The 24933-nt window shown below is 41.4% G+C and overlaps 1 protein-coding gene across 4 annotated transcripts in view; it reads left to right on the top strand.

Annotated features, from left to right (window-relative positions):
* RASD2 (RASD family member 2) overlaps positions 1 to 18386 on the top strand; it is a 31239-nt gene extending 12853 nt beyond the window's left edge. The window contains exons 1-3 of one of the 4 annotated variants that reach the window (XM_069967328.1): positions 3680 to 4087; positions 10006 to 10285; positions 14289 to 18386. In XM_069967328.1, the coding sequence (XP_069823429.1) occupies positions 10015 to 10285; positions 14289 to 14818 (801 nt within the window). In that variant the 5' untranslated portion in view covers positions 3680 to 4087; positions 10006 to 10014 and the 3' untranslated portion in view covers positions 14819 to 18386. Of the gene's footprint in view, positions 1 to 3679; positions 4088 to 4466; positions 4520 to 9978; positions 10286 to 14288 lie in introns of those variants that run through there. The other 3 variants (XM_069967330.1, XM_069967329.1, XM_069967327.1) reach the window with 3 other exon arrangements.
* Positions 18387 to 24933: the final 6547 nt, after the last annotated feature.

The raw sequence follows: 24933 nt of genomic DNA, 5'->3' as shown, positions 1-24933 counted from the left end.
GTGACCCAAGATTGTGCCAGGTCTACTGTAGCTCTACAGGCTGGCTATATGTCTCGGTAGACTGGTGATGTATACTGTACCAAGTTCTAGATCCATAGAGAAGATATGTTGTGGCATTGTATTTATAATGTTATTGTTTTTATAATGTTTTGGGCTATTCTTACGTTGTTCTGATATTTACACCTCTGATGGCTGTAAGTGGGAGAAAAGCCCATACTTTTTACATAGATCCACTTTCAGTCCTTGGGAGGGGCTAGACCTAGACTCGCCATTTTCTCCCCAAGGAAGGAAGGTTCAGTAAACTGTGAGGAGTCTAGGGGGTGGGGTGTCACCCTCTATTAAGAATATGTTATTTAACCCCTTAAGGTCAAAGCCAATTTTCGTTTTTGCACTTTTGCTTTTTCCACTTTATGTTTAAAAGGCCATAGCACTTGCATTTTTTCACCTAGAGACCCATATGAGCCCTTATTTTTTGCAAAACCAATTGTAATTTGCAATGACAGGCATTATTTTTCCATAAAATATGCTGCAAAACCGGAAAAAAATAATTTGCGCTGTCAAATTGAAAAAAAAAAGGAATTTGTTTTGATTTCGGGGAGTTTTGCATTTACGCTGTTCTCCCTATGGTAAAACTGACTTGCTATGCATGTTCCTCAAGTCGATTGCAACGATATGTAACATGTATAACTTTTATTGTATCTGATGGCCTGTAAAAAATTCAAACCATTGTTAACAAATATATGTTCCTTAAAATCGCTCTATTCCCAGGCTTATAGCGCTTTTATTCTTGGGTCTATGGGGTAGTGTGAGGTGTCATTTTTTGCGCCATGACATGTACTTTCTATCGGTACCTTGATTAGGGGAGGGGATTTTTTATTAATAAAAAAACATTTTTACTTTTTTTTTTACTGTAACTAGAAGCCCCCCTGGGGGACTTGTATATAGACAGCACTGATCTCTCATAGAGATCAATGCTGTGTATATACACAGCAAAGATCGATTACATCGGTCATAGATTGCTTTGACCTGCTGTAGGCCACAGCAATCTATTGCCGAGTCGGGATCAGCGTCATTGCGGCGCTGAGGCCCGTAACAGGCAGAAGAACGGATCTCCCCCTCGCGATCGCATCGCGGGGGGGAGATCCGTCCCGTTAGACACCAGGGACTTGCGGCATAAAGCCTCTAAATGCAGCTGTCAGGTTTGACAGCTGCATTTAGAGGCTTAATTAGCCGGCGCGGCAACGGGACACGCGCCGGCTAATAGAGGCACTGCCCGGCTGTACATATCAGCCGGGATCAGCGCCTTTCAGAGCGGGGTCCCGGCGGGACCCCTCTCTGAACACCCCCCGCGGCACCATGACGTATCAGATACGTCATGGGTCGCTAAGGGGTTAAGGATTGCTTTTACCATGATTGTATGCTTGAGAAAGGCTCTTTCTGAGGTGATGAGCAGGGAATAAATTATTTATTTTTTGTTGCTACTTTGCACATTTGATTTTACTGATATAAACGCGACACTTGCCGCTGTGGATATATGTTTGTTAGCACAATTGGCCTTAGTCGGGCAATCTCCTGCTGCTCTCTCATCTTCAAGCGGTTTCCATGGCATGTCTAGCAGTAAATGACCTCTCACCAAGAGGTACACTATCTATCTAAAGTAGCTGCTGAGAGACTTTATATAGGTCAGCGGGAGAAGCACTTTTACACCCTCTTGTGGCAAGACCCAGTGTGTAATCAGAGAAAAAGAATTGATTTTAAAATTTTTTATTTAATTACTCCTATTAAAAAAAATGCTTAAGCCCTCCAGTACTTATCAGTTGCTGTATGTCCTGCAGAAAGTAGTGTATTCTTTCCAGTCTGACACAGTGCTCTCTGCTGCCACCTCTGTCCGTGTCAGGAACTGTCCAGAGCAGGAGAGGTTTTCTATGGGGATTTGCTGCTGCTCTGGACAGTTCCTGACATGGGCAGAGGTGGCAGCAGAGAGCACTGTGTCAGACTGGAAAGAATGCACCACTTGCTGCAGGACACACAGCAGCTGATTAGTACTGGAAGACTGATGATTTTTTAAATAAAAGTAAATTCAAATTTACTGAAGCGATTTGGCCGGCCTCCCGAAGATGACATCATTGTCCCAAGATGGTGGACGGGGGTCGACACAGATCAGGTGAGTATAATGCACCACACTTCCGGGTCTAGCGTGGGTGGGGGGGAACACGGGGAAGGGGGCCATTCACATACATAACACACATTACAAAGTTGTATAACTTTGTAATGTGTGTTATTTAGTGAATAATTGTTTAGCGCTGCACTACCCCTTTAATAGTTTACTACATGCACTGATCTTCTTATTAGACTTGATCTCACTGTTGTAGTTTCTATGGAGAAATGCCTCCCTTTAATGTTTATTTTTGTTACATTATTGAGATCTAATCTCTATCTCCTATCTATCTATCTATCTATCTATCTATCTATCTATCTATCTATCTATCTATCATCTATCTATTATCTATCTATCTATCTATCTATCATCTATCTATTATCTATCTATCTATCTATCTATCTATCTATCTATCTCCTATACATATCTATCTATCTATCTATCTCCTATACATATCTATCTATCTATCTATCTATCTATCTATCTATCTATCTATCTCCTATACATATCTATCTATCTATCTATCTCCTATACATATCTATCTATCTCCTATACATATCTATCTGTCTATCATCTCCTATACATATCTATCTATCTATCTATCTATCTATCTATCTATCTATCTATCTATCTATCTATCTCCTATCTATCTATCTATCTATCTATCTATCTATCTATCTATCTCCTATCTATCTCCTATCTATCTATCTATCTATCTATCTCCTATCTATCTATCTATCTATCTATCTATCTATCTATCTCCTATCTATCTATCTATCTATCTATCTATCTCCTGTCTATCATCTCCTATACATATCTATCTATCTATCTATCTATCTCCTATCTATCTATCTATCTATCTATCTCCTTCCTATCTATCTATCTATCTATCTATCTATCTATCTATCTATCTCCTATCTATCTATCTATCTATCTATCTATCTATCTATCTATCTATCTCCTATCTATCTCCTATCTATCTATCTATCTATCTATCTATCTATCTATCTATCTATCTATCTATCTATCTCCTTCCTATCTATCTATCTATCTATCTCCTATCTATCTATCTATCTCCTATCTATCTCCTATCTATCTATCTATCTATCTATCTATCTATCTATCTATCTATCTATCTATCATGGATCATGTTCTTGTATTTCCATACATTGCTTTACAGTTCCTCTTTTTTTGCTAGGTGATATACTGCTTTACAATCTCTATATGTCATGGCATATATCACTTTTAGGCAGAATTGTGCTCTTTTCTTCCCCAGATCTCCCCATGGGCCTGGCTGTCAGTTCCTTGTCTTTCAGCATTTCTCAGATTGTTGCAGACTGGCCATATGATCCCTGTACACAGCCTGGAGACCTCCTTAAAGCACAGGGTCAGGGGACTGAGGAATACATTCTCCCTATTTACAGCTTGTAGACCTGCACCATCCTCCTCCTCCATGTAATGCACAGCTCTGCTCTCCCACCACACAGGGATGAACACTTCTCTGTACATATGACATGGACTGAGATCAGCCCCTGTGTGATTGGAGATCCTCATGGAGAGGTGGAGCATGGAGGCTGAAACAATCTTCTCTCAATTGCTGAAGATCCAGACACAGGATTCTTCCCATCTGCTCTGTGCTGTCATCTGGATGCCTGGAACTTTGTGTTTTCATGACAATAGGGAGAAGAGGGTGAAGGAATCACAGCAGCAGTGACATTGCCTGGAGATGCCCACCCTGTGCACCTGTATCAGGTGGATGAGCCTGTACTGGGGGGTCCTGTGAGGGGCTGCACTGCATGGGTTGTATGTGAGCAGTATATGGGGACTCCTCTCAACTCCCACAATTTGGAGAGAGAAGAGAATTGCAGTTTTGCAGAACAGGAGGATCTCCATCCAGCCCAATTCTAATAGAGTCTGAACCCTGATAAGGTAAGAGTAACCTCCTATTCCTATAATAGACAGACCGCTGGTATATACAGTATTGGTTCTGTATCTCATCTACCTGTATATAATATATGCACATAGACAGAGTTGTAACTTTCAGGCATACACCTTTGAGCATTGTTCACTGTAAAAAATTTCCAAAGTTTTGGTACCTTACGTCATGTAGCTTTAACATTGCAGGTGTCTTACCCCCCTATTATGTGCGGCAAACGTCACCATTGTTTGTGTACTGTGCATGTAGTGTGTGGGAATAAAGCACAGATACCATAGTGCAGACAGACTGAGACTGCTTTCATACAGCAGCAGTGACCTTGTCCATCTCCTACCTGACTCTGGGTTTCGCCCTGTATACGGCTTCTTCTGGGGGGTAAGCCTGATGAAGTTTGTTCCGATCCACCATGGCCACAGATATTAGAGGTAAGACACCTACGTAATGCTTCACCTTAGTACCAGGATACTCAAGCACTTTGGAAACTTTTCATAAACTTTTACCAGTTTGCAGATTTGACCAATGCTAAAAAGCTAAAACTTTGTATTTTGACCTCAACATCGGAGCCTTATCCCTGATATCCCACAGTACATCACTCATTTTCCGAATGTGTATACGTTACATGTACATTGTACTGGTATTGAGTGTATAATTTTTTTACTATATATTATATATCTTTATTACTAGAGATCCCCCAATGTCACATTCTGGAAGACTAAACCACAAGACATTGCCATGCTAACCTATTACATTGGGCATAAACATCACAACTTGTCACCCAAGGCTGTCAGTGACCATTAGGGCTCATTCACACCTCCATATCACAAAACAGTTCCCTTTTTGTCCAAATTGTTCTTGATATATATATATATATATATATATATATATATAGATATGTAATTTTATTTAATTTTTTTGCTTTTTATCCATATTGCTATATTGCTTGATTTTTTTTTTTGTTAGAGGATAGACTGTTTTTGCACTTTTGGTTGCTAATTTGTATGTTAAAAAAACAAAACAACAAAAACAGAACAAATATGCACATGCAAATTATGCACCAGGCATTATTGGATTCAAAACAATAACATAAGTGTATGTATAAAATGCATTAGTGTTGTTTGTCTAATTAAAAAAACTATACAGATCTACACCACACATGTGAATATGTCTGGTTTCATATTATGGATGTCTGACCGTGTATCTGAGGGATGGGGAACTTTCATCCCCCCAGCTGTTGGTAAACATTAGCTTTGGCTGTCCAGGCATGATGGGAGTTGTAGTTTTGCAACAGCTGGAGGGCTAGAGGTTCCCCTGGCTGTATCTGATGACTATAAATGACAGCTTTTAGCTCAGGCTGTCGGAGCCGCTGTCAGTCTGGACTTTACGGCTGTAATTTTACACAAAAACTGTAAAATTCTACATGTAATTTTTGTGGCAGTATTTCGAGGCAAACAACCAGGCTTTATACAACACATATGTTTGCATGTTCAATAACAGGATGGAAATTCCAAGACAACATATTTCACTTTGCTGCAAACTCCTGAATATATTCTCTTAAAGGAACAATAATAACAATAAAAAATAACCAGGCGTAACTTGTATCAAAATAGGATAAAAATCAGAACCATAAGGAAAAATGTCTATGTCTATGATCAACATGTGGCCAACATTCATACAATGGCAAAAACAACCAGAGAATTCCCTTTTTCCCCATACATTTACTGTTGTGCGGATACGTTCTAAAGTTTTACAGGAATATTCCCATCTCAGCTAATACAGTTATACTTGTAGGACTTGTTAAGTTAAATATTATTGCAATATTACTAATTTATCAAACTTCTCCTGATATCCTGCTCTTTCCCTTACCATTGATGACAGCTGGTTGCCTTGGTTACCAACCACCACTCTGCTCTAAAAGCAGTGGTCTGGCTGGTATATATATATATATATATATATATATATATAAATAAATGTATATATATATATATATATATATATATATATATATATATATATATATATATCTATCTGTAATGTAGATATGTAGAGACATAAAATGATCCTGTTTTTCTTTTGATGGACCTGAAAAATGAGATGGTCTGTGTTCATTTGTCAAAAAAAAAAAAAATAGTTCTAAGGGAAAGTTCTCTCAGGCTTCCCTCACACACACTTGTGGTGTTTTTTTCCCCATAGGTTTGCATTTTTTTCCTGGCATTTTTTCTAGTGTTTTTGACTTTTGGGAATTTTTGTTAATTTTTGGGAGGTTTAGGCAATTATGTGTGCTAATTTTTTTTTTTTACATTTGCCATCACATGACCACAAAAGGTGACAAAAATACCAGAAACAAAAAATTGCCATAGGCAAAGAAATGGCATTTTTGAGACAACCAGAGAAATCCCATTAAAGTCTATGGGAGAAATAACGCCACAATTTACCGGAAAAAAACGCCAAACCTTCAGCATGCTGTGTTTTAGAAAACTGCCACAGAGCCTCAAAAACACCAGACAGGAGAGAAAAACGCCACGTGTGTAAGGCCGATCATAAACTTCCATTGACTTCCAGATAACATCTGGCTCCTGGTGTTTTTATTGTCGTTTTTCCAGGATTTTAAGGCAGTGTGAAGCCGGACTAAGGATGAAAACACACAGGGCAGTTTTTGTGCCGAAACCAGAAGTGGATCCAACAGGAAAGAGGACAAGTCCTCCCTGGATTTGAATCCACTTCTGGTATAGGAACAAAAACTGCAGTGGCAATTTAAAAAAAAAAAAAAGACTGCAGTGTATGTTTACAGCCTAATAAACAGAAATGAACACTTTTGGGGTAGCTTCTCTTCTCAGTCAGAGTATCCATTTCGGGCCTCTGTTGCAGATTTTATTCAACAGGAGTAGCAGAGCCAGAGGGCCATCCTGTTGTCTAGGCAGCCCATGGCCTCTGTTATGCCTGGAGCCTGCCATGATTTATATGCTCTATAGGTTGCCTGTAGCAGACAGTACCAGCAGAGCACCAATCTAACAGATCAGTGTAATGCCTGATCTGGGTTCACACTACATTTTTGCAATCCTTTTTTTTTTCCACTCGTTTTTTTGCAAAAAACAATGAAAATGGGATGAAAAAAACAGATGCATTTGTGTGCATCCATTTTGATCTGTTTTTCCATTGACTTCTATTATAAAAAAAGAAAAGGATCAAAACGGTTCAGTTTTTTTTACGGACACAAAAATGAGGTCGACTACATTTTTGTGTACATTGAAAACAAGGATTCGTTTTGATCCTTTTTTTTATAATGGAATCAAAGGAAAAATGGATCAAAACGAATGCATAAAAAAAATACTAAAAAAAAAGATGTAGTGTGAACCCAGCCTTAGTGATCGAATGATTTAGGCACCTAGGGGGACTGTATGTATAAAAAGTATGTATAAAAAGTTTTTGAGGATATAAAAAAAAACCTCCCCTATTAAATATTCTAATTATTTTCCTATTTTCAAATGACAAAAAAACACATTTGGTAACATTGCCTGTAGAATGGTCCGAACTATTAAATAACATTTCTGATCCTGCCCTGTCTATGATGTCAGGGTGTGTTCACACTGAAGAAATTTCCTCTTTTTCAGCTCTGGTGGAATAGGCACAGAATGCGAGTGAAAATTCAAAGCTCCAATAACTTCAATGGTATTTCTGTAGAGGAATCCGCCCAAAGAATTCACATGTTAATTCTTTGGGCGGAAAGCAGATCCGCGGCGGAACATTCCGCCCTGTAAATTCCGCCATGTCAACAACAGAGCAGAAATCCCATTGAAGACAATGGAGGAGATTTATCAAACTGGTGTAAAGTAGAACTGGCTTAGTTGCCCATAGCAACCAATCAGATTCCACCTTTCATTCCCCACAGACTCTTTTGAAAATTAAAGGTGGAATCTGATTGGTTGCTAGGGGCAACAAAGACAATTCTTCTTTACAGCAGTTTGATAAATATCCCCTAATGTACATTTATTACAGACTGAATTTCAAGCAGAATATGCATAAAATTAAGCACGGATTTTTCGTCGCATCAAAGAAAAAATGGAATAAAAAGTGATTACAAAGCCACAAGTCCATGTGTTATTGGCAAAAACTACAAATAATAGTGCAAAAGAAAATAGCCGCACACAGCTCCGTAGGTGGAAAAATGAAAAGGTTACAGTGGTCCAAACAACTCCCCAAGTTTATCTAGGATTTGTACTGACATGTAGAATAAATTTACTTCAGCAGTTTTTCTGTATAGTGTACTCTGAAACAATTTTTTTTTCAATTTTGAACTAAAATATATATATTTTTTTCTGGTTTTGTAACATGTTTTATGGTAAAATAAAGGGGGCCAGTAAAAAGTACAACGTGTCCAGCAAAAATAAGCCCCTTATACAACTTGGTCATTGATTATGGGTACTAAATATAGTTTTATATAGTTCTTTATATCCTCTACTCAGGCCATAGCCATATCATCTTACTGTAACTGCAAATTATTTCTTATTGTAGATCTTTTCTGCAATTGTTCACTGCAAAGGATTTTATTCCTTGTGGTATTTGACTTATGTCCAATGTTTTTTACTTATTCTGGATCAACGGGAAAACATTACGGGAGATTTATCAAACATGGTGTAAAGTGAAACTGGCTCAGTTGCCCCTAACAACCAATCAGATTCCACCTTTCATTCCTCACAGACTCTTTAGAAAATGAAAGGTGGAATCTGATTGGTTGCTAGGGGCAACTGAGCCAGTTTCACTTTTCACCATGTTAGATAAATCTCCCCCATTATCTTTTGTGCTGGTGTCTATGAAGAGAAGGAAAAAGAGGAGACAAGAATGGCTAAATAAATGTACATAAGTTTACATACCTGTAATATATGTAGTGTCGTCTGTCCATAGTCCAACACAATTAAAATCATTTCAGAAAATACAAAGTTTTATTTTATTTTTGGGTTTTATACAGTGGGGTTTTCTACAAGCTTCCTGCGGTATAGCACATGTAATGTTTTATATATCATCAGAAAGGATTGTCGTGTGCCAAGTATCTCCTCCATTGTTTTTCCCATCCAGTTAGTGACGGCGTTATTGTCTCATTTCCCAGCAGATTGTAGAATAACGTTATATATTTTTCTTGATTATCTTTCCGTTTTCTGACCCGACAATTAATGATTTTCATGAAGAAGAATTTGCCATAAGAAGCATCCAATATCCACCAAACCTTATGTAGGTTGGGAATAGTGCAATCTAATGTACCAATAGTAATAGTCTGTAACCATCAGCCAGCTGACATAACACCCACCATGTTTAGTCACTGCCTATTAAAATGTAAATAAATATAATAAGTAGTTCTAAAACATTTAATAAAATTAATGTTCTTATGAAAGGGGTACTCCTGAGAAGTTTCCTCTCTTTCAAATCAACTGGTGTCAGAAAATTATATAGATTTTTAAATTACTTCTATTTAAAAATCTCAGTTCTTCCAGTTCTTATCAGCTGCTGTATGTCCTGCAGGAAGTGGTGTATTCTTTCCAGCCTGACACAGCGCTCTCTGCTGCCACCTCTGTCCATGTCAGGAACTGTCCAGAGCAGTATCAAATCCCCATAGAAAATCTCTACTGCTCTGGACAGTTCCTGTCATGCCCAGAGGTGGCAACAGAGAGCACTGTGTCAGACTGGAAAGAATAAAATAAGAATAAAAACATAAATTGGACAATATAAACAATCAATGATCTGTGAATATAGAACTGTAGAACTTCTGCAGTACAGTGACTATATGTATACATAGGTGTCCCTTTTGTTTATTTATTTGAAATAAATAAAACTAAAGTACCCTCTAGATATTGTTCTAACGTGGTCCATTACACATCTTTTCATTTTGCATAACAATTTTCTATGGCTCTTTATGTCACAGCTGAAAGCCATGATGAAGACGGTTTCCAGTGAAAGCTGCACACTCAGTGTCCCAGCAAAGAACTCCTATCGCATGGTGGTCCTTGGTGCTTCCAGGGTGGGCAAAAGTTCCATTGTGTCAAGATTCCTAAATGGACGTTTTGAAGACCAGTATACACCGACAATCGAGGATTTCCACCGAAAACTATATAACATAAGAGGAGATATGTACCAGTTGGACATTTTAGATACTTCTGGCAATCATCCATTTCCTGCTATGAGAAGACTCTCTATATTGACAGGTAAGAACATCAATTACAGTCAATTTAATCTTTACTGGTCACGAAACGGCCAGTCTCTTACCAAGTGTCAACATACCCTAGAGCATACTTACCAGCCCCTACTCCCTCTGCTGCCCTCCCAACAGAGTCTGGTTCTCCTGATGTCCTCCTGCCTACAGTAACATGGCGACCCCTGCAGGAACTTCCCACTCATCCAATCACTGGCCGCACCAGTGACACCCCCCCCCCCCCAGTTGATGATTGGCTGAGTGGGCAGTTCCTGTAGGGCTGCCATGTCATTCAAAGGTGTTGTTTGGAGCCATTGAAATGGCAGCAGTGGGGGTGGGGGGGTGGGGGGAGGTGAGTATGCTGTATCGATACAGGGCCCTTTGTAAGTTAATTGAAGGCATCAAAGCGATACTATTTCTGCCAACCCACCTCCCCAGACCACTGGTACCATCTATTTGATGAGAGTAAGGGTGCGTTTACACAGAAAGATTTATCTGAAACATTTTGGAAGCCAAAGCCAGGAATGCCCGATTGTGTGAACATAGCCTTAGGCCGTCTTTATTTGGACGTTTGACTGTTGTATTTTAATACGGCTGCCATTTTGAGGTCATTATTTGGCCGTTATTTTATGATGACGGACAGTTTTATAGAAATAACGTGAATATGAAATAATGACCATTATTTGGACTCAAAACGATTCATGTTTCACGTCCGTCTTTTAGGACGGTGCTCATTTTGAGTCCAAATGACGCCTGTTATTTCATAATGATGGCCGTGATTGTACATATTACAGTTGTCATGGTATCATTTTCTTTCAAATCAATTGGTTATAAAGATTTGCAATTTACGTCTATTTAAAAATCCCAAGTCTTCCAGTAGTTATCAGCTGCTGTATGCCCTGCAAAAAGTGGTGTTTTCTTTTGAATCTGACACAGTGCTCACTGCTGACAGTGAGCACTGTCACTGCTGACAGTGAGAAACTGCCCAGAGAAGTAATAAATCCCCATAGAAAACCTCTCCTGCTCTGGGCAGTTCCTGTCTCGGCCAGAGATGTCAGCAGAGAGCACTGTGTCAGACTAAAAAGAAAACATTTCCTGCAGGACATACAGCAGCTGATAAATACTGGAAGACTTGAGATTTTTAAATAGAAGTAAATTACAAATCTATTTAACTTTCTTAAACTAGTGTATTTAAAGGATAAGATTTCCACTGGAGTACTACTTTAAGAAACTAATTTTTTTCTTCACAAAAATCTTTTCTTACAAACTTTGGGGAAGATTTATCAGACATGGTGTAAAGTGAAACTGGCTCAGTTGCCCCTAGCAACCAATCAGATTCCACCTTTTATTTTCTAAAGAGTCTGTGAGAAATGAAAGGTGGAGTCTGATTGGTTGCTAGGGGCAACTGAGCCAGTTTCACTTTACACCATGATTGATAAATCTCCCCCTTTGTCGATAAAGACAATTATTATCCAGACTGAGTGGAAGATTATTTATTCTATGATTTGGCATCACTATATATATATATATATATATATATATATATGGAAATATTTTGCTCATTTGCAGACAATTTCCTTTGATCTGTTAATAAAATCCTCCTGTGTATGTGTAAGAGTAAGATAGATAGGAAGACACAGAGCTCGGGGATATATAACCTTCAAAGATGTCATCTGGTACTCTTATCTATAAAGCAGTGTATATACTGCCAGGACTCATAGAGAAAGCGGGTGAGTCCTGCTCCTCCACCCAATCAAAGTGACTGACAGCCTTTCTTGCATGAATTTGTGCACAGAGAGAGCCGTCAATCACAGAGCGTGGGCGAGAGAAGCTTTCTTTGGGAGCTCTGGCAGCACGTGAACGGCTTTTTACATGAAAATACTGAATAAAATCATAAAAACACCTGACAGCAAAATAATAAAAAAAAAAAGTTATAGGTGACAGAATGTGGAGACATTTATTTTAAAGCAGCAAAATATAGAACTGTAAAAGTTGGTATCTGTAACTGTACTGATCTTCACACTATTTTACTGAACTTCCTTCATGTATTGTATGATAACGTTCTTTAAAGGACAACTCCGGCCAAAAGCATTTTTTAATATGTTATCAGTTAGGGAAAGTTAGACACATTTCTAATATACATTAATTTTGGAAAATTTACATTTACTGCTATTTCCCTTAATTCAGTAGATCACGGAGACTTCAAAATCTCAGAAATTTGGTGACTTCACGAATCGGGGGTGTAATTCCAATGGAGTGTCCAGCAGGGGGCGCACTATATATAGAAGTTAATGAGTATCATTGACTTCTATATAAAGTGCGCCCCTGCTGGACACTCCATTGGAATTACACCCTGATTTGTCTATGGAACAGGTGAGTCTGCACACTGTACTACTCCTTCATCATCTATCTGCTCATAGTATGAGCAGATAGATGATGGGGGAGTAGTACCAGGGCCATCCCCAATCCGCCCCCCCCCCCGCTGCCACCACATATGCCCTGGTACTACTTCCCCGTCATGTGCTCATACAATGAGCACATGATGGGGAAGTAGTACCAGGGCTATCCCCATCACCGCCGCCCCTGCTCGTCCGGCGGGTCCGCTGCTGTAATTGAGGCCCCGGTCTCAGGGGGGGAAGTAGGCCTCAGACAGTGGCCTACTTCCCCCTTGAGATCAGGGCCTCAATTACAGCGGCGGACCCGTCCGGACCCCCTGTCGCCGCTGCCGCCCCTGCTCGTCCGCCGGGTCTGCTTATGTAATTGAGGCCCCAGTCTCAGGGGGGAGTAGGCCCCGGTCTGAGGCCTACTTCCCCCAAGACTGGGGCCTTAATTACAGGGGCGGACCCATCCAGACCCCCTGTCGCCGCCGCCCCTGCTCGTCCGGCAGTTCCGCTTATGTAATTGAGGCCCCGGTCTCAGGGGGGGAGTAGGCCCCGGTTTAAGGCCTACTTCCCCCCTGAGACCGGGGCCTCAATAACAGCAGCGGACCTGCCGGACGAGCAGGGGCGGCGGTGGCGGTGATAGTCCTGGTACTACTTCCCCATCATATGCTCATAGTATGAGCACATGATGGGGAAGTAGTACCAGGGCATATGTCGTGACAGCAGGGGGGGGCGGATTGGGGATGGCCCTGGTACTACTCCCCCAGATAGATGATGGGGGAGTAGTACAGTGTGCAGACTCACCTGTTCCATAGACGAATCATGGTGTAATTCCAATGGAGTGTCCAGCAGGAGCGCACTATATATAGAAGTCAATGGTACTCATTGACTTCTATATATAGTGCGCCCCCTGCTGGACACTCCATTGGAATTACACCCCCGCTTCGTGATGTCACGGTATTTCTGAAATTTTGAAGTCTCCATGATCTACTAAATTAAGGAAAATAGCAGTAAATGTGCATTTCCCATAATTAATGTATATTAGGAATTCGTCTAACTTTCCCTAACTAATAACATATTAAAAAAATGCTTTTGCCCGAACTTCTCCTTTAATTAGATAACTCAATACAACTCAGACAGCAAAAAACAAACCCCCATATGGTTATGTCCTTCACATGTTCAAGCATTTTTTTAAATGCCCTGTTTAAGAAATATAGGCCTTTTGGAAGAGATTTATCAAACATGGTGTAAAGTGAAACTGGCTTAGTTGCCCCTAGCAACCAATCAGATTCCACCTTTCATTTTCAAAGGAGTCTGTGAGGAATGAAAAGTGGAATCTGATTGGTTGCTAGGGGCAACTGAGCCAATTTCATATATATGTTGTACTCAGCTCCAATAGTACAAGGCATGTACATCGGATGTAGATGGCAAGAAAGGACGGTACTCACCATTATTTTCAATGGTCATTTTTTGCATGACCGCAAATACTGGTGTACAGCGGGAGACTAGGGAAGCGGGTGGTGTTCCACTTAGGCCTCAGTTCTATACACCGGCACCCAACATAATGGAACTATGGTGGTGCTTTCCTGTGAAGGTATATAATTACAAGGAATAACGCATGTTTCCTTTTACCAGGCGATGTCTTCATACTTGTCTTCAGCATAGACAGCAGAGACTCTTTTGACGAAGTGAAGAGGCTGAGGAAGCAAATCCTTGAAGTCAAATCATGTGTTAAGAATAAAACAAAAGAAACTGGAGAGTTTCCCATGATGATTTGTGGAAACAAAATTGATTGCGGGGAACACCACCGCAAGGTACGGGCCGAGGAAGCAGAGCGCCTCGCCTCGGGGGATGAAAATTGTGCTTACTTTGAGATCTCGGCCAAGAAAAACGTAAATGTGGATAAAATGTTCCAAGTCCTTTTCAGCATGGCAAAACTCCCTAACGAAATGAGCCCTGCTCTTCATCGCAAGATCTCCATGCAGTATGGAGACTCCTTTCAGCAGAAGTCTTTTCGATTAAGGAGGTTTAAGGAGGTGGATGCCTACGGCATGGTCTCCCCATCTGCCAGACGCCCTAGTGTCAATAGTGATCTCAAATACATAAAGGCAAAAGTGCTCGGAGAAGGTCAAGGACGTGACAGAGAGAAGTGCACGATTCAATGAGTCCATGTTTTTTAGGCATTGACCATAACAAAGTGCCTTCAAGCTTGTTGGGATCCAAGGAATGAGAAGTCTCAACTCAAACTCTATCCTGTGTCCAATGACGTATAAAGAATAGGAATTGGATGGATTTCATATCAATATCCTGTGGCGTAAGAGGAACTTCAGACCATATACAATATCTATATAGAAAGCTAGATGTAGAATCGAGCCGAACATCTTCCGATATTGTGCATTTCGAGTCCTTTCTGCCACATTTCTCTTGACAAGAACTATAAAAATGCTGAACTTTCTCTATTTAATGGACAATTGTGTAAATTTACAAAAATTTTATGACTTCGAAGGTAAATTTTAATATGAAAAAACAGACTATAAAACATAAGGGTAAATTAAAGTGGAGACTATCCTCTGGCCTAATCGGAATATTGCACCTCATGATCTTATACGGTATCTGCCATGATTTTATTGTAGTGGAAACACAAGCGGAGAATAGACAGTATTCTGGATTTTTATTTTTATTTCTTGGATTAGTTTGGTTCAATGAGCTTTAAAATGATCCACTTAATTGTTTAGTCAACTGCATGTTGCTAGGTATTAAGTGTGCACCTACTATATAGAATATAAGGTTGACGTGCAGAACATGTTCAGAATCTCTACGGATACACGCAAAATGTTTGTGATTTATTATACTGCAGTCTCTTTTTTTTTTCTTTCTCTCTTTCTGCATTATTTATGAGATCCGTTAAATAAAAAAGATATTTCTGTTCAGATTGTGGTAGCTGCTGTGCGATGGGATAAAAGAGAACACAAATCATCCATGTTCACGAATTGTTATCGCCCAATGTACTAGGAAACACTTTTAATTACTGGATTTTGAAAAAAATTGCATTACATTCGGTTCTTAAAGTGACTCTGTACCCACAATCTGACCCCTCAAACCACTTGTACCTTCAGATAGCTGCTTTTAATCCAAGATCTGTCCTGGGGTCCGTTCGGCAGGTGATGCAGTTATTTTCCTAAAAACAACTTTTAATCCTACAGCGCTGTTACGTCTGGGGCTTACATTTGTATATGCATTAGGCTGGCACCACCTCTCTGTCCCTCCTCATCATTAGGAATGCTCCAGGCAGATTGTCTCCTATTCCTCAGCTGTGTGTATAATGAACATAGGCTGGATAGTTAATACACCTGTGCAAAGCTCAAACAGCAGTAAATGTTCCTGGATCATTCATAATGAGGAAGAGGATGGGAAGGAAGGACAGAGAGGGTGTGTCAGCCTAATGCATATACAAATGTAAGCCCCAGCCGTTAGACACAGCGCTGTAGGATTAAAAGTTGTTTTTATGACAATAACTGCATGCCCTGCCGAGCGGACCCCAGGACAGATCTTGGATTAAAAGCAGCTATCTGAAGGTACAAGTGGTTTGAGAAGGACAGAGAAGGACAGAGTCACTTTAAAGTGATTTTGCTAGAACATAATAGGTGATAGATCTGATCGATGGGGGCCAAGAAATCATTAGAATGGGTGCCCTGAGTCCTCATACCTTACGATTAAGTGAACTTTGAATGGAATGGTGGCTGGGCATGCATGGTGCTACTCAATTTAAAGTCTATGGGATGGGGCGGTCAGGTACTGTACAGTGTTTGGCTGTCACTGACTAGAGAGTGCGCATACTGCTTAACTGAAAATCCTCAAAGGATCTCACAGGTCTCACAATGGGTCTCTAGTTATCAGACATTTATCTCTTTGCAATGTCCCTTTAAAGAGTAGTTTAGACTGTATACTTTTTGGCAAGGACCACATCTCCTGTAGTTTAGCTCCATGCATAATAAAAATTAACTATAAGGAACACTCTGGGCAGGGCTTGTATGCTGCAATACCTAATAAAGAGCATAATCGAGGGGTGGGGTGTCAGAACACAGGCATTCAGTGCAGACATAATAAAGAGAAAGTCACACTTACCTGTCCCCCTGCCACTACAGCCCCAGTGTCACTGTTCACGGACCCCCAACGACCTCCTGTAGCTCCCAGTCCTGCATTGTTACATTCGGCTCAGAAATGTCCCCTTAGCCAGTGATTGACTGTGGCAGGACACCACTGCAGTCACCGACTGGCTGAGCAGGTAGTTCCTTTTGGGTTGTGATGACACAGGAACTGGGAGAAAACTGGAGACTGGCAGTTGTCAATGAGCTGGTGACGCTGCCCTGCGGGGCACTGGGGCAGGTAAGTGTAACTTGCCAGAATACCCCTATCTTTTTGTGTTAGTCAAAACAAGGAATGAATGAAAAACTGCATCTAAAGGGGCCTATATATTCTATACTATAGTGGACCGAGAGCTTTGGTATGATCGATTTTCACTGTCCAGCCATTTTGTTTTCGGAGGGATGAACTGGCACAAGAGTTGTCTGGCTGTGGCTTACCCCTCTCTTCCTCATAGGGAACCCATGACAGTTCAGCTATGTTGAACTTTCATGTGTATGGGGAGTATTGCAGAGGTAACTGTTAAGGAGTGTTGAGTGGAGATGCCAAACTGTTCAGGTTCGGCAACGTTCTCTTAAACCGAAAGCTTGGTATTTGACCCCCCCATAGCTACAAAAGCTGGCCATAGGCTGTACCTATGTTTTCCAGGACTTGCTAGGGCTGCATTTAACTTCTGCAGCTGCAGGGAGTCAAACGTTGAGTGTCCTGGTTCGGAGAACATTGCCGAACCCAAACAGTTCGGCCTTTCCGCTCAACACTACTGAGGTAGCCACGCACTTACACCTTCTATAGGTAACAGCTGATTGCACATTACAGCTATTCCTCCCAACCTACCCATACACATGCACACATGACTGCATCAGGCTTTCCTCTCAGATGACCTGTAGGGCAAGAGTCAAAAGGCTTGTCCTACCCCAAACAGACAACTTTTCTCTAATGTGTATGGGGGCCTTCAAGCAACTCTGTATCCACCAACCCACCCCTCCAAACTGCTAGTACCATCCGTTTGATGAGAGTAAATCCTTACTGGTCGTGTCTTTTAAAATGTTAAAATGTTTTAAAAAATTATCTTTTAAACTTGCAGCACTGTGTCATAGAGTGGCCTAGAGTGTCTGTGCCCCAAGTCTGCGACGCCTCTGCTTTCTTCCTCCACACCCTCCTCATCATTCGGAACGCTCCCAGGTAGGATTTCTATTCATCAACTGTCTAAACAGTGCACATGCCCAATAGCGGCACAGTTTAGATGAGCGACAACTAGAAATCCTGCCTGGGGGTGTTCCTAATGATGAGGAGGGTGTGGAGGAAGAAAGCAGAGGTATTGCAGACCTGGGGCACAGACACTCTAGGCCACGCCAGTATTACACGGTAAGGATTTACTCTAATCAAATGGATGGTACTGGCGGTTTGGTGGGGTGGATTGGTAGATACAGAGTCCATTAGCTGTCAGACATACATGATCAAGACCACCCTCCCCACCAAGGAATGGAGTTGGTAACTTTTTAATGTCTTTAGATACCAAAAATAGTTCTCTTTATGTAGATTAAAGGGGTACTCCAGCGTGGGAGCTATTTATAGCTCTGGCCGGGGAGGAGGTGGCTGAAAGAAAAGATGTCCACTCACCTCCCTGGCTCCAGCGGCGGCTCCCACATCGCGGCGCTCCGGTGCCCGGTTCCCGGCCGCTTCCGGGTGTCTGACGAGGGCCTGATGTCTGAGTGGCTGAGCGGACCTGAGACGTCTCGGCCCGTGTCAGACACCCGGAAGCGGCCGGGAACCGGGCACCGGAGCGCCGCGATGCGGGAGCCGCTGCTGGAATCGGGGAGGTGAGTGGACGTCTTTTCTTTCAGCCACCTCCTCCCGGCCAGAGCTAAAAATAGCCCCCACGCTGGATAACCCCTTTAAATTTCCTCAATAAGAAGACAAATTGAATTTAGTCAGTCTTTCAGTCAGAGTAATTACTATTAATTTTATCTTGCATTGGTTTTAAAGAGTTGAGAGAAAAGTCCCTAAAACTCATTATAAAAGTCATCGAACGTGGGATCTCCGTCCAGTGCGCCCGTAATCCTTGTATTAGTCCTGGCTTCAGTACTCTTCTCCGTGATTCTTTTTTTTTTTTTCTTTGCTCTTAATGAAGTCTGCAGATGAATGATTTACATGGCTTTATGCTTCCTTGTTTAATAATGAACTCCTTTGTACAGCATACATTTGCATTCAATTCTATATGCTTGATTAAATTGAATCTTCTGGAAACATTTATTATGTATGTGAATGAATTTATGGAACTGAAACAATGAATAATCGCGCACGTTTTATGCACAGATACGAACAGAAAGCTGAAATGTTCACGGTTGATTCCACATTAAAGGAATTAACTTTTATTAGAGCGTACCTGTTGTGACAAGGGTTGTATAAACCTGCCTGGATTTGTTAGATTAAGCCTTCAGAGTAGTTACACTGTGATATTAGAGATCTCACAGAGTCCCCCACCATGATCCACACCTATTTCTCATTTGCCAGTAGTACATATACAGGATTTCCTCCCTTAGTTCCCTGTTCAATCACAGCACGGCACAAAACTCACTGCTGTGCTGTGGTATAGTGCAAATAAAAGTGCACTGAACAGGCTCTGTGCTGGGTTATAATTTACACAGTACAGTGCTATAGATGACATGTGGAGGAGAGAAGGGGTTAGTGATGCACTGGGTTTGCTGTGTAAGTAAAATGCAATGAATAGCAGCAATGAAAGGGTTACACTAGCTGCTGACCTACACCATTTTACCCATGTTGCATTCATGGCTCCATCCTGGGGGCTCCAGATCTTTGGAAATAATGGAAACGGGTTAAACACCTTGGGGGAGATTTATCAAATATGGTGTAAAGTGAAACTGGCTCAGTTGCCCCTAGCAACCAATCAGATTCCACCTTTCATTTTCCAAAGAGTCTGTGAGGAATGAAAGGTGGAATCTGATTGGTTGCTAGGGGCAACTGAGCCAGTTTCACTTTACACCATGATTGATAAATCTCCCTCCTTGTAATATATCTTTATACAATGGTATTTCTCCAATAATGTTTTTTTTTTTTAAGATGGCTAGATACAAAATAAATGTCTTACGTCAGACCCTCCACCTTATACTAGAGAAGCCACAGACTGTAGACAGGAAGGAAGACAAATACAAGGCAGTGTGCAGGGGAGAATAACGTGAACTGTGTACAAGTGTAGAAAGAAACCAGCAAACTGTTGAGGCTGTAAACAACATCACTATTATACCAGTTCCCATATTCCTCTACACTCTGATACCTGAGAGATTGAGGTTAAAAGGGGTACTCCAATGAAGAAAAATGTTTTTAAAGGACAACTCTGACGAAAATGGACGGCGGGCGAATGTCACCGGAGGGATGGTGAGTATGGTGTCTGTGTTTTTTTTTTTTGGGGGGGGGGGGGGGGGGGTCCCGCTGGTGTTGTCCTTTAAATCAATAGGTAGTAGAAGGTTATACAGATTTGTAAAGTACTTCTATTTAAAATTTTCCAGTACTTATCAACTGCTGTATGTCCCGCAGGAAGTGATGTATTCTTTCCAGTCTGACATAGTGCTCTCTGCTGCCACCTCTGTCCATGTCAGGAACTGTCCAGAGCAGTAGCAAATCCCCATAGAAAACCCCTCCTGCTCTGGACAGTTCCTGACATGGACAGAGGTGGCAGCAGAGAGCACTGTGTCAGACTGGAAAGAATAAAATAAGAATAAAAACATAAATTGGACAACTAAAGGTTTCACCCTATGTCACCCAGACCTATTATGGTTCTATGTAGGGATGGTCCGAACCTACCGAGGTTCGGGTTCGTACGAACCTGAACTCTCGGCAATGATTCCCGCTGTCTTCAACCTCCGTGGAGAGGGTGGATACAGCCGGAGGACCGCCTGGAAAACTGGGATACAGCCTATGGCTATGGCTGTATTCCAGTTTTCCAGGCGGTCCTCCGGCTGTATCCACCCTCTCCATGGAGCGGGCAGACAGCGGGAATCATTGCGTACGAACCCGAAACTCGGGAGGTTCGAACCATCCCTAGTTCTATGGTTTACTAGTGAAGTTTGGTTGATTGGAACGGCCGAACCCATTGGGAGTGATAGTCCAGGTGTTTTGTAGTCCTGTTTCAATCCCGTGACACTGGCTTGAGAGCTGCTGTAGCTTCACTACCAAAGATAGAAGTGTACGTGTCTCCCTGATCCTGTAGAATGTAAAATATTCTGAAAAAAACAGCTCTAATGGAAACTAAGGAACAGTGCACATTATGGTAGTTACTGGGAAAGCAGATGAACCACGGCAGTGCAGTAATAAAAGAAATGGACATATACGTGCACAGAGAATGAGCTGGAAAGTGATACTTTAGACACTCAGAGAACTTTGTAAATCTGGGATTTCAACATTCAGTCTACCTCATTTATTGCCAAGAAAAGAAATGAAAGCTATCTCCTTACACATTTTCATCAAGGGATATTTATAGGCATCAAAAAAAAAAAAAAACCCAAAAAACACTTTTTTTTTTGGTACAAAGATCGTCCTTGAAGTTGTGAAGAGTCTTCTCATTAAAAGATTTCTTTTTAAGTCGGGATGAAGACAATTAATTCAGGCTGACTAACAAGACATTGATAATAACATTGTCATAATGTCTCCCGTCTCATTTATCGTTCTTTATGGGGCCTTTCATATAGAGCGTGGCTGAGTCTATTCATATTGAGGAACAGCTCATTATCCAATTCAATGGAAAAAAGGATAAGAAGTCCGGCTACAGATGAGAGACTGGGTGGGAATCATGGGGTTTGTGCAATTGGAGTGTTATTATGTATGTGTTTATATACTGTATGTTTAAGCCCTTGTAGACACAGGCAATTTTCATTTTTTTTACCCCAAGAAGACACAAACTGGAAGTTCGGGCCTCCTTGGATGCCAACACACAATGAGACTGTAATGCACCATACCCCCCACGGGATCAAGTAGGGGTTGCACGCTTTATGGTCTCATTGCGTCTCCGTTTCCTGGGGATGGTTTAGCAGAGGAACTAACTGCTGATCTGGCAGCAGCCTGTCGTGACAGGTACACTTTAAGGCTGTGTTTTCACAACAATTTTTTACCATTATTTAACATACTTTGGCGGCCATTGGTACCTTATTTTAGTTTAGGTTGGCCAAGTTCAACACCCTTTTGGGTATGGCTATTTTTAAAGGTCCATTTAGTTTTGTTGAAAAGATGCTGAAAGCATTGCCAAAAAAAAAAAAAAAAAGTGTGAACATGGTTTAAAGGACCAGTGCATACATTCAAAACCTATCCAGGCCTGTCACTTTCCAGCCCTTTCTATATCAGGCAGCCACACCTGCTTCTTCTTGCCTGGGCAATAAGTTCTTAGTATGCCTATATTCTCAGTGAAGGTCTTCTTTTTAAGTGTCTGACTTCCCGTGTTTGACCTCTGTCCGCCTTCCCGATGGCCTGGGCCCATGTACCATATTACCCTGATTGTTTACTACGAACATGTGCTGCCTGCAGTTACATGCTTGTCTGTTCCTGACTATGCTTCCCTGCTTCGAGCTTAAAGCGTAACTGTCATGTTTTTTTTTATTGCAGAAATCAGTAGTATAAGCGATTTTAAGAAACTCTGTAATAGGTTTTATCAGCCAAAAAAGCCTCCTTCTGTACTCAAGAAGCAATCTCCCAGCCTCCCCCCCTGACTTCTTATCTGTGCATTATCAGGCAAACACGTCTTCATTACAGAGAAGCCAGTGAAGACGGGCTCTGCTCTCTCCATTGTAAGCCTATGAAGGGGGGAGGGGCTGAGGGAGATGAGGGAGCAGGAAGAGGTGACATGAAGGTCAGCTGTTTGTAGACTCTCTGGGCACCTAAAACGCTAAATTCAGGTGTCAGAAAGGTCAGTGCTTATCTATGAACTTACTGAGAGAAGATTGCAGGGTGTTGTGCTGTGCAGGACTGCTCCGTGCTCAGTCACTCCTAACAGCCCCTCCCCTCTCCATAGCCACATAATGGAGACAGAAATCCTGCTTCATCTGATGTGAGGGGGGAGGCTGGGAGATTGCTTTTTCACTACAGAAGGAAACTCTTTTAGTACATAAAACCTATTACAGAGTTTCTGAAAATCGCTTGTACTGTTGATATTTAATGTTTTCAGAAAAATGGCCCTGAAATGACAGTTACGCTTTAAAATTTTGGAACGGACTTGCTTCTGCTTGACACTTTGGTGCCTTTTACCAGTGTTTCTTTGCTAACTGGGGCAGACACCACCTATACTGGGACCATTCTCAGAGAAAACAATCTGGTGGTCCATAGCAGCACAACAAGATTCTCATGGGTGAGGGGTAAAGCGACTCTGTATCCAATGACCCACCCCACCACACTGCTAGTACCATCCATTTGATGAGAGTAAATTCTTACCGGTCGTGTCTTTCAAAATATGCCCAGTGCTTTGGTTAGAGCAAAACAATGATCTTTTAATCTGCAGTGCTGTGTCATACTGGCGTGGCCTAGAGTATCTGTGCCCCAGGTCTGTGATGCCTCTCCTTTCTTACTCCCCACCTACCTCACCATTAGGAACCCCCCCCGGCGGGATTTCTATTCATCACTTGTCTTAACAGTGCACATGTGCCATAGCGATATAGGTGCACTGTTTAGATGAGCAATGAATAGAAATCCTGCCTGGGCGTGTTCCTAATGATGATGAGGGTGGGAAGGAAGAAAGGAGAGGCGTCACAGACCTGGGGCACAGATACTCTATGGCACGACAGTATGACACAGCGCTGCAGATGAAAAGATCATTTTTTGCTCTACCCAAGGCACCGGGCACATTTTCAAAGACACGAGCGGTAAGGATTTACTGTCATCAAATGGATGGTGCTAGCGGTTTGGTGGATACAGAGTCACTTTAATGAATATCTGTCCTGACGGCTCACTGGATCCAATGTAAGTCACCCGCATTGTGGTCTCATTGTGCGTTGGCATCCAAGAAGATCTGAACACACCGCTGATCCAACAACGAGCCATCATGGCATGTACACTTTAAAGGGTGAAAACGGATATAAAATTCTTTCTTTTATACTTTTACTTTGCTCAAGACTTGGTTCTGATCAAAAAGTTAATTGAGCAAAAAAAAAAAAAAAGCAGTATGAGGCTTAGGGTGGTATTACACTAGATGATTTTACAGTATTACACTAGGCGATTAACGATAAACGATCTCAAACGTCCGGTATGACGAACGATCTTAAGTGTTCACCCTTCCCATTACATTGCTACTCCTGTTACCAAACTAGATCACCTATGAAGAAAACATTTTGCCTTGCCTGCCCCATCACATGGACTTCTAAAACTATTTGAGATGACTTACCATAAGGAGGGCGTTATAACCTGGACTCTGCTGGTCCCTGGACTATATATATATCCCCAAATTGATACTTGGTGGTTCCTGCTACTCCTATCTACAACATGTACCAATGTTCTTGCTCTTGATTTGTTACCTTTTCATCTCCTCTTTGTCTGTGTAATAACTTCTTTATATGAAAAAATCTCTTCAATAAAACCTTTGAAACATTAATTGTTCACCTTATTACACAGGACGATGATCGTTACTTACGGTCCTTCTTGCGCTCGTCCTTTCCTAGCTGATAGACCAAGGAACGAGCGAACAACGTGTTATTACACCAAACGGTGTTTGAAGGATTTGTCAACGATCAACAATGAAAATATTGATTCTATCAATCAACGATTTCTTGGTTGGTCGTTAAATCGTTACCTGCAATTACACTAAGCGGTTATCTTTGAAATCCGAACAATCTAACGATTTTATGAACAATTATCGTCCCGTGTAATACCACCCTTAGGTCACACACCGTTAAAATGACGGCTGTATTCATTGGATTGCAAATAATGGCCGTTATTTTATCATTTGAACCTATAGAACTTCTCCTGTACAGTGAAGGAAAGCATAATATAACCATATAGTATGGAGCAGAATTCTACAATGAAAAAGGAAAGTTACAGAGAAGCAGAGAAGCTTTCTATCTATTTCTGCTGTGACGGCCTCGAGTCTACGCATCTCTGACCGTCCCCGAACTCTGTAAACAACAGGCTTTCAATTTGCAGA

This window comes from Dendropsophus ebraccatus, chromosome 4, assembly GCF_027789765.1.
Source record: "Dendropsophus ebraccatus isolate aDenEbr1 chromosome 4, aDenEbr1.pat, whole genome shotgun sequence".
NCBI lineage: Eukaryota > Metazoa > Chordata > Amphibia > Anura > Hylidae > Dendropsophus > Dendropsophus ebraccatus.
Note: the sequence above shows the minus strand (reverse complement) of the source record. Positions and strands in the feature narration are given on the sequence as shown.